This window comes from Squalius cephalus (assembly GCF_949319135.1).
Source record: "Squalius cephalus genome assembly, chromosome: 10".
Lineage (NCBI taxonomy): Eukaryota > Metazoa > Chordata > Actinopteri > Cypriniformes > Leuciscidae > Squalius > Squalius cephalus.
This window is the reverse complement of record NC_137131.1, coordinates 11,438,073-11,449,197: the sequence shown is the minus strand read 5'-3', so window position 1 is coordinate 11,449,197 and position 11,125 is coordinate 11,438,073. Positions and strand designations below refer to the sequence as shown.

Below are 11,125 nucleotides of genomic sequence, written 5' to 3'. Positions count from 1 at the left end.
TTGTACATGCATAGCTGGAAACCCACTTTAGCAATGCCCTCTACATATTTCTTTTTTTGTTTTGTTTTTCCATTTTCCCTCTTGCATAATAAATGTGACTGTGGTTTGTTCCACTGCTGATGGCGCTAACATAAAAGGGGGAAACAGAACTTGATATTGAGAATGACAACATTTGATTGTTTCAAGTTATTCTTAAATAAATTCAAAACTGAAAAAACAAACCAAGTCTGGAAATGTGATGATGAGATTCAGCTTTTGGGTCTTTTGACGTGTTCCCGGTTTATAGTGGAAAAATACACAAATTAAATGTCTGTTTTAACACATCCAACACAATATCAAAGTCAAAATACTGTATAGGTTTTAGTAAACTAAGATTTTAGTCATTTTAGAACTTTAGGATTCAGTCACCTGGTGTTTGGCATCAGACTGGTACTTAAAAAAATCTATTTAATTTAGATCAATAATTTAAATAAATAGACATATATGTCTATTTATATAGTCAGTCACCTTGTCCTTTTCTATACCAGGTTATCTCTCCAAGTGCAGTTTCTGATCCTTAACATAACCCGTTCATGTACTAAACACACACTCTACTGTCTGTTGAGAAGTCCATCTTCTGTTTTACATTACTTTTAAATGAAATGCTTTTATCAAACAAACAACGTTTGTTAGAACATTTATTAAAGAACACATTTGGGTACTTTGGTTTGGACACTAAAATGTTATGGTTTATGTTTTTATCATGGTTCATGTGGTTAAGTTGTTCTTTCTTTTCGAGCAACTCTATTAGTAACATTATTGAAATAATGTAATTGTTTAATGAGCTTAATCAGAACATCATCAAATGAATAAATTATATATTCTCACGCTTCTGCCAAAGGAACAATTAGAGTATTAATGCCTTGTCTGCAAGTGTAGCCCTGATACAGTCGGAAGTACCCTTTTTACTTGTTTTTGGGATTCACCATAAAAATATGCTACCATTCAAAAGTTTGGGGTCATTTTGTTAATAAATTCTTAAGAAATTAATACTTTTATTAAGCATGAAATTGACAGTAAACATGTATAATGTTACAAAAAAATTATTTAAAATCAATACTTTTCTTTAGACCTTTCTATTTATCAAAGGATCCTGAAAAAAAAAAAGTTTCATGGTTTTCAGAAAAATATTAAACGGCACACTTTTTTACAACATTGATCATAAGAAATGTTTCTTGAGCACTAAATCAGCATGTTTTAAATTGTAACAATACTGCTGTATTTTTGCAAATCAAAAAAAATGCAGCCTGGGTGAGCATAAGACTTCTTTGAAAAAATAAAACAAAAAAAACTTGCCAACCCTAAACTTTTGAACGATAGTGTATCTCTCTCCTGAGGGCATATAAACAAAATCCTGCATTTTATGCCATCTGAGTTGTTCCATACTGCATATATTGAACAAGTGTTCCATTTTTACACACATATGTGGCAATTAGTACAATGTTGTCATATGTAAAATGTATAAATAGATAAGTATAAACAGTTCAAAAGTAATGTACTATGTTAAGGAATATGTACATAGAAAGGAAACCCCTTTAACCCCAGTGTCTATGCTGTTAACTATTTTGTCTTCTTCTCTTCTTCTTTTTTGTCCTCAACAACCTCAGAGAGATCTTCGACTCGTAGTGTTTTCACTTTGCTCTCCATGTTGGTGATCCTCTGTTTGATCTTTCCCTGGTAGGACGTGTACTCTGCCATGAGCTTGGCAAATTTGCCAGTCATGATTTCAAGGTTGCCCTCTAGGCGTTGAATCTTCTCGTCCAGATCTTTGGGATCTGCGCCTGCGCTTGCCACCGCCTCATCAAGAAGGTTGTCTTTTCTTAAAATAGCCTTTCCTTTCTCCTCCAGGGCTTTTTTGGCATCTGGGTACTCGGTAAGCGCTTCCACGAGATCATCTTTAGACAGGGCGAAGAGGTCAGAATAGCCGACGCTACGAATGTTTGCCGTTCTTCTGTTACCGGCTTTACTGCCTTTGATTCCAAGGATACTGATTTCTCCGAAGTAAGCGCCGTCACTGAGCACCACAAACTGCGTGACGCCATCATCGGCCACTACGGCAAGCTTTCCTTCTTTGATGATGTACATTTCTCGGCCGATGTCGCCCTTCTTACATATGTAATCTCCAGGACTGAACACCTGAGGTTGAAGCTTCAACACCAACTCTATAAGAAGTCCCGCTTCACAATCCTGGAAGATTCGCACCTTCTTTAGCGTGTCTAAATGGACATTGATGGCTATCTCAGCTTTGAGCTTGTCTGGGAGATTCTTTAAGACTTCCTTCTCATCACAAGTTTTCTTCTCCGTCCAAAGGTAGTCAAACCATTTGATGACCCTGGCCTCCAGGTCCTTGCTGACCTTACGGAACTGCATGTACTGCTTGATGGAGTCGATCTTAGCCTGAAATTCAGCACGAGATGCGTTCATGTTGGAGATCATGGCGCCGACGTTACCGACGATGGTAGCGAAAATCAACACTCCAATGAGGAAGTCCATAACGACAAACAAGTATTCAATATCTCTAACGGGAGGTGGCGTTTCTCCAATGGTGGTGAGAGTGAGAGTGGACCAGTACAGACAGTAGATGTATTTTCTGGCCAAGCGGCCATATTCAGGGTGGCTGATGTTAGGATACACCCATGTGTCAGTTCCAAAACCAATCGTTTTTGAAATTGCAAAGAAAATGCAAGCGTTCCAGTGAATAATAATCAGGATGTAAAGTACGAGGTTGCTAATACGGAAAATGTTCGGAAAGTTTGTTCGTGTTTCTGTGCGGTCAAAGAACTCGAAGAGACGTGCCATTTTGAAGAGGCGGTTGAAGCGAAGTTCAGGATTGTTGAATCCCACTTTCACCATTAATATATCTGTCGGGATCATTGAGAGCATGTCATATTTAAACTGTGGGATTGTCTTGTAATGATCCATCAACTTCTTGCCGTCTTTGACAAGAAGACCCTGCTCCAAGAACCCTGAAAATGACAATAAAAATGTTAAAAATAAAAAGAATAAAAATGTAACAAGCTTTGTGTAACTTAAGTGTACTACATCTAGTTGTAATGCTTGTTAATATCAAATATACACATTAATTCAAATGTCTTTTTAAGATTGGTAAGATTTCATAATGTTTTTGAAAGTCTCTTATGCTAACTAAGGCTGCTATTATTTGTTTACAAATACAGTAGAAAAGTAATATTGTGAAATATTTGTTTGTTCAGTACATTTAACTGTGGATTCTTTGATAAATCAGCTGCAATTTTGGTGCAGGCTTCGCCAACAGACTTTTACTGTAAGATGGACCTTGACAGTAATGCCACAATATGTAAGTAACCGTGTTAAATTCTAATCTTTGATCAATGATTTCTGATATGTAAGGATTCATGTACAGTCAGACGTTCTTTGTCTCAAAATCATTTTACTGCTGTTTATGCGTCAGTAAATAAAGCCAGTGACTAAATGGTCAACTTCACATTGTTTCTCTTAGTATGAAAATGATCTGTTATTTAATTTGTGAATAAATTATATACAGAAAGCGATCAACGAACCTTTACAATCGCTGGAGCTGTTGGTCACAGCGTGAGTTTATCAGTGACTGACTTCTGGACTCTCGCCAAAACTCCCTGTTATAATCAATGATGCTGTCTACGCTGCACATTGAATCTCTTATTTACATCATTTTTACACTGTTGTTTATGATGAAAGCATTCATGAAGGTGCAGAAATCAATGAGATCACTGCATTCATGCACTCAACAGACATGTCTGTCATCAGCTACAGTAGATGTAAATATAATGCTATCTATAGTTCATCTCAACAGCAGTAATAGTAAATAGTAAAAGATTTTGAGAGAGTTCCACATGTAATATTTATTTCATATGCAAAGATTTTAGCCAATCATAGCAGTGAGTGTTTAAATTGAAGTCTCACAGCAGACACTTCCCTTCCAACAGAGCATTCAAATCATTTTATTTCAAGAATTTTTTCCTTTTAAAAATCTTACTAACATAATAAGCACACCTCATGAAACAAAAGAATTTAAAAAAAATGCAGTTCATGACCCCTTTAATATTTTTTCTGGAATTTTTTTTAAGGATTCTTTCAAAAGAACAGCATTTATCAGATTTTTCTGTAACAATGTAAAAGCCAATTGTCACTTTAGATCAATTTAACGTGTCCTTGCTAAATAACGGTATTATTTTCTATCAGAAATAAACTAACTGACCCCAAACTATTGAATGGTAGTGTGTTATAATATTTAATATTAATCCTATTTAATAGATATTCCATCAATATTATTCTTTCAATGAGTAACCACCATACCTGTTCTTGCTCTGACAAATGTGTCTGTGTAGTAGATTACATCTGACGAATAGTCCAGGATGATCCAAAGTATTGTGTAAGTGTTCTGAAGCTCATTAAAACAGGCCCTGGAGAAATATGAAAAATGAAGCATATGTCACATCTCTCCGCACATCTAAATGTATCGATGTCATGAGAGATCCTGCATGAACAGACCTCGTCACCAGCATCATCAGGTTGTAAAACACTGGGGCTGCAATGATTGAAAGCCATCTGTAATACTTGTCTGAAGCTGGGTCCATGATCCACACTTCTTTCCTAAAACACATATTAGATTATCGTCTGGCCGCTTTCAAACATAAACGCGTATACTAAATCACAGCATTCATCTTAAGATATTACTGATAGACGAGACTGTCAATATCGCTCACTAAAACTAAAATGTCATTTGTGGCATACTCACGGCGGAGGAGGAGCATCTTTCTTTTTATCATCTTTCTTATCATCCTTCTTTTCGTCTTTTTTCTCATCCTTTTTTTCATCTTTTTTCTCGTCTTTTTTCTCTTCCTTTTTTTCATCTTTTTTCTCGTCTTTTTTCTCTTCCTTCTCATCTTTTTTCTCTTCCTTTACGTCTCCATCCTTTTTCTCATCTTTTTTTATTTCTTCCTTTTTGTCCTCCTTTTTGCTGAAGGTAACATTTTGGGTTGTTTTTATTTGAATTAGCAACTAGTCCGAAATCTACGGGTCACTACTGTGAACTACCACTAGTAATCTCTCATGTTAACCTGCAGAGGGCAGCATTACCATTAACACTACCAATATTCACTGAACACTGTCAAGGCAATGTACTAACGTAATACAAAACACGACAGACTATCATCTGTTGTTGTTAGTTGCATATTTGAGATACATCACTATTAGCATTCATTCATTATTTAGGATTCTACAATCTAGTAACTACCATATCAAATATTTTAGTTAATATTTATAATGTATTAAATAGGGGTTTATATCTTGTGGAGCTGTTTCTACAGGGTACTTACTCATCTGTGTTGTTGCAGTTGTTCATATTGTAAACTGCCAGAGGCCAATGACTGGCTTTTCTTAAGGAGCAAAAGTCATTAATTTTGGTGTTATTATTGTGTATTAAATTCTGAGGGATCTGATTCTAGGATAACTAGACCATCACTAATGCTGATTTAGTATCTATATCTACAGTCAACATCTGTTTCTATTCTACAATTTATTGCAATACTGTTTTACCTAAAGGACATTTCTACATGGAAATCTACATACTGTTTTCATTTTATAACCTCTGGTCCAACAAGTAATGAATCCTCAGCTCTGTGATCTGTTTTATGAATCATCTGCACACAATACGGATATTTTTCCACACAGATCCAGCATGATTCTCTGCACGTATCTTTCATTTTCAAGGACTCCACGTTACACCAAAGGCATTTTTGTCTGTACAAAGAAACTGTACAGAAAATCTTGACTTACTTCCTCTTATGAGGCTTGTCAGGAAGGCCTATAGAGGATCGGGCATTACTTCCTCGGCTAGATAAGTCTTTGAGGTCAGGTCCACGAAATCGCTCCAAGAAGGAGTCGGGACGCTCAACCTCTCTGTGTGAAGCCCAGTTCCTCAGCATTACCAGAAATTGGGTGAGCCTGGGAGACCGTAAGATGTCAAACAGAAACACTTCCAAGCTCTTTATACAGTATGTAGCTTTCTGTTCCACCCATGTCAAATGCGCACTTAACACATTCAAATTTTGTTGGCTTGGTTGATGAGAGGTTCACTTCTTTCCATGTTAAAATCAGATTTCACTACTACAGATCTACTGCTCAGTGTGCATTTGACTTGGTTTAGTGGTAATCAGGGTTCACAAGGTGAACTAGATTCAAGGTTTAGTTCGGATGTTACCTTGCCATAGCCCCAGCACCTGTGAAAGAGCTTCTCCTGGATTCCTGAAACTGGCTGGTTCCAGTAGAAATGATCCCCTGCATATCAGAGGAGGTGTCCTCACATGGAGAATGTACCCTGAGAAAAGGTGTGAGGGGAATTATGTTTCAGAACTCAAATAATGTTCCAAAATGGTAACTATTGAAACTAAGCAGCAAAAATGGCAAAACCCCAGAACTAGTTAGAATAAAATGTGAGAACGTTTTCCAAACTTCAATCAGAAAAAGCACAAAGTGTAGCACTTGCATACAAAGGTTTGGGGTCTGTAAGATTTTCAATGTTTTTGAAAGAAGTCTTCTATGCTCAACAAGGCTGTATTTTTTACAGCAAAAACAGTAGGCTACTGTTGTGAAATATTACTTCAATTTAAAATAGCTGATTTATATTTTAATATGTTTTAAAATGTAATTTATTCATGTGATGCAAATCTGGATTTTCAGTGTCTTCAGTGTCACATGATCCTTCAGAAATCATTCTAACATGCTGATTTGCTGCTCAAGAAACTAATTTCTTATCAATGATGAACACAGTTGTGCTGATTAATATTTTTGGGGAAACCATGACACTATTTTTTCTTTGAAGAATGGAAAGTTCAAAAGAACAGCATTTATTTGAAATAGAAATCTTTTGTAATTATAAATGTCTTTACTGTCACTTTTGATCAATTTAATGCATCCTTGCTGAATAAAAGCATTCATTTCTTTCAAAAAAAAAATCTTACTGACCCCAAACTTTTGAATGGTATTGTCTCTTCCTGAAGAATCCAAATGTTCCGATAGAGTGACTTTTTAGAGTTTATTATTAACAAGATCCCGGATCATTTCAGTCTAATTCCAGCTGTTTCCAGCATATATTGTTTTGTGAACTTTTCAAAAAATATTTTCAAAAAAGCTGTTATTAAAGGATGGAGGAGTCCAAACTACATTTGACCATACGACAAACCCGCATCCTTCAGTTAAGAGCTTCATGTTTCATATGCGAAGAGGTCATTACCAAAATTAAAGTCGAAAATTCACTCAATCCATTTCACTGTCCATTTAAAACTCTTTTGGGCGCAAAAACATTTACATTGTAAATGATGCACAAAAAGGATTATAAATGTACTATATGACCTTTTTAAAGGGTTAGTTCACCTAAAAAGGAAAATTCTGTCATCAATTACCCTCATGTCGTTCCAAACCCATGAGACTTTCATTCATCTTTGGAAAAAAAATGTAAATCTTTTTAATGAAATCTGAGAGCTTTCTGTACCTCCATTGACAGCCTATCCAACTACCACTTACAAGCCCCAGAAAGGTAGTAAAGACATCTTTAAAGCATTCCATGTGACTCCAGTGGTTTAACCTCAATTTTATGAAGCGATACAAGTGTTTTTGCGCATAAAAACATAATTTACCACTATATTTACAAAATATTAATCTCAAACGCACGTTCACGAGAGCACTACGACGCATGCGTGTTGTGTTGACGAGAGCAGTTTTTTTTTTTGCACATACAAAGCACTTGCGTCGTTTCATAAAATTGAGGTTAAACCACTGAAGTCACATGGAATGCTTTAAAGATGTATTTACTACCTCTCTGGGGCCTGAAAGTGGTAGTTGCGTAGGCTGTCAATGGAGGGACAGAAAGCTCTCAGATTGAACCAAAAAGAAAAAAAATTTGTTCCAAAGATGAATGAAAGTCTTACGCTTTTGGAATGACATGAGAGTGAGTAATTAATGACAGAATTCAATTTTTTAGTTGAATTAACTCTTTAAAGTCATGTCTTGTTATTCTAACCTGCTTATGCCATTTTCAGTCTGATCCAGGTCATCTTTAGAGGCTCGGACCGAGAGCTTGTGTCGGGATGGGAACGATTGCTCTGTACAAATCTTCGCCATTTTTTTTCTTTGCCTATTCTAGGCATCCAGTGCTTGATAATAAGGACAAACAAAGGACAACACCATAACAAAAAAAGCATGAATTATTAAACATTTAAAGCATGTTTTTGATCTTAGAAAATAAATTATGCTCAAAAGCATAATGCAATAAGGCTTTCAATGGGCTGTCATTAATGAAATCATTGCAGATAGTAACGTTGTATCAACCCAAAGTTGAGTGGAATTCAAATTCAATAATCTGAAGAGATTACATGAACCTGTTATGGACTTGATCTCTGCAAACCCATTTTTACTCTGACAGCAATGCCATCTAAACACACATCACCTAAAAATACTTACTGCTTAAACACTAAACAAGATCAGCGGCCCATCTCTATGCTAGATCATGACCCAGATGTACTTTAAAGCCACTTGATATTAAGCCACCATGTATATAGACGTCTTATAAAGTGTGACTGCATATAGCATGAATTAGTTGAAAATTTATTTTTGGTTAAACTGAGTGATGCATTTATTAAAAACAGCATCTTATTCATATGCAACAAAAATGACTGTAAATTTCCTAAACAGGTTTTTCACCAAAATATTGCTTTGTGGTTTCAGGGTCTTTGACCAAAAGAACGATGATCTCCATCTAATGACGTTTAGTTTTATTGTATCGTTGTGGGAAGATTAGCCTAATTAGACTAACACCACCAATGCTATTCGTGTAATCTATTCCAAATCCAGAATGAAGCTAATGCTGAGGACACGCAGCAACTTCTTGTCAGCAGTCCTGATTTCCATCCATCAGGGTTCTTGTCATCTGAGCATCTGAAGTCCCCGCTGCCCACCCTAAACAATACATCAAAACTTTGACAAGCCCAGGGTGGTCTTTCTTTCCATTCGTTGTATGGTCATCATAAATTTAAAAGGGAAAACCAGCTCCCCTTGATTCTTTTAAATGCTTAATCAGTGATTATGTTAAATCGCAAACTTACAGAGTAAATTAAACAGAGTAAATACATTACTATTATTATTATTAATGTATTTCTTGTTAAATTTACAGTACCAAAATTTGAGGTTGCTAGAATTTCACTGTAAAATTACATTGATGATCATTACAAGCATTATGGGGTGACTGTATATTTACAGTTCCTAACTTTGTATGTTAGTAAATTAGCTGTATAATGTTAGGATATTAAATATTTTATATAAAGTAATAATTTATGGTCTATGTAAATTATAAGATAATTCAGTATTTACCTTCTACAAAAACGTTTTCATATATTACAGTAGAATTAGATATCATTATTTTACCTTATGGTAAAGGTGGTTGTTTTTATAGGTAGGGGAAACATTGACATTGTAATGTAATACGTCTATATTGCCAATGATTCTTTCCACAATCGACAAGTGAAAATCTGGACTGGTTTATTGTGACTAAACGGTTTAGTTGGAAAGCTGCGCACTGCTGCACGTGCACCAAAACGCTCTGAAAGGGAATCATGTTAACTCATTTCCATTTGTTGCTATCCTTATTGATGCATAATGCAATATTTTAGTGACTTGTCGAGTTATTTATCGACTCGTCAACAAATGCTGTCGGAAACACTAACGAACAACAAAGACAACAAAGTATGAGACATTTACAAAAAAAAAAAAAATTAAAGCCAATTGTTAACATTTACATCAGTCTAGTAAATATGTAATCGATTTACCTTACCTGTGAAGCAACAATATTTAATAGTCCAACAGATTTAGGGCACCAGATTCAGCCAGAAATCCTTTTCAAGTTGCTCTTTGGTTGAAGCAGTTGGCGATCCTGCTTAATGTTATGTAAAATCCCATTTTCAAAGAACTAATTCGAGTTTGCATTTTTGGACATCAGTTTTCATCCACTTTTTCTAATGTGTGTCTCCTAAATGTCCACATAGACTGCTAAAGGATACTCCTCCGATGACCGTTCGATGTGATCGTGGGCGGAGAGTAGGGCTCGTCTTCTAATTAATATTCATTAGCAATGCCTTTTCTTTCTTTTTTTACAACTGAAACGTTAATGTTTGTAATGTTTGCTTTTCCTTTTTTCTTGACTTCTGTCCTTTTTTTTATGATTTATTTTAATTGACACATTTACATCCTTTGACTTTTTTTCAGAAAATAATATTAAAATGTGTTGCTTTTTATCTTAATTTATTTATGTTTGTATAATTGCATTGTCCAGATTGTACATTTTTCTATGCTGCCAGGCAGTGTTTTTGTCCTGATGAACCAGCACTTTGAGAGATTAGTGATCGACTGAAAAAAGTGGCAGGCATTTGTGGCACTATACCGATATCACCAGCTCTGGCATCAACATGGTCATCCCAGCCATGCTAATGAGACCTGAGAAATCCTTAAGGCAATCTGCGGAGCTGTATTGTTAATCCCAGATTAGGCCTGAGTGCCTATCTGAGCCACCTAATACTCTTTCTTGGCCTCAGCCCTATGTGTGCTTCAGATAAACTGAGCTGACCTTACAGCACATGCGAATCAGTGAGTGAGTGAAATGAATATATAATATATTGAAACATTTGCAAAGACATAACTTTTAATAGCATGTCACCTGCCAATAGAAAATGATCAAGTTCCCCTAATAAGGACTAAACCGCCCTTTAACATCTGCCATCTGTCACAGATCTCGAGGCAAGATACAAAATCTGAATTCCACCTAAAGGTTCATCTTACCTTTATTTTACTAAACAAATTGTAATTACATTTTTGATGGTTAAGATAGGCCTATGTGATTGTGAGCCTCACATTTTTACAAGTTTGCTTTGCCTCGTTTGCACAAGCTTGATTAAAAATGACATTAATATGTAATTCATATATTTTGGTATATCAGAAGCAGCACTATAGAGCCTTGTAATTCGTAATATCTGAATTATAAAGCATAGAATGGATATCAATCTTTGTTCTAACCTGATTG

General features: G+C 35.6%; 1 protein-coding gene across 4 annotated transcripts; it reads right to left on the bottom strand.

The window, feature by feature from the left end:
• Positions 1-660: 660 nt before the first annotated feature.
• cnga3a (cyclic nucleotide gated channel subunit alpha 3a) lies at positions 661-10,126 on the bottom strand. Of its 4 annotated transcripts, XM_079883870.1 has the most exons (9): positions 9,884-10,126; positions 8,078-8,210; positions 6,260-6,376; positions 5,836-6,003; positions 5,376-5,435; positions 4,796-5,017; positions 4,549-4,650; positions 4,354-4,460; positions 661-3,005 (listed from the first exon to the last, which is right to left on the bottom strand). In XM_079883870.1, the coding sequence occupies exons 2-9, from the start codon at positions 8,176-8,178 to the stop codon at positions 1,600-1,602; spliced, it is 2,283 nt and encodes a 760-aa protein (XP_079739996.1). In that variant the 5' UTR covers positions 8,179-8,210; positions 9,884-10,126; the 3' UTR covers positions 661-1,599. The 4 variants fall into 4 exon arrangements, with proteins under 4 accessions (XP_079739996.1, XP_079739998.1, XP_079739997.1 ...); XM_079883872.1 differs by lacking the exon at positions 5,836-6,003 and having other exon boundaries at positions 9,884-10,100; XM_079883871.1 differs by lacking the exon at positions 5,376-5,435 and having other exon boundaries at positions 667-3,005; positions 9,884-10,100.
• Between the last annotated feature and the right edge of the window lie 999 nt (positions 10,127-11,125).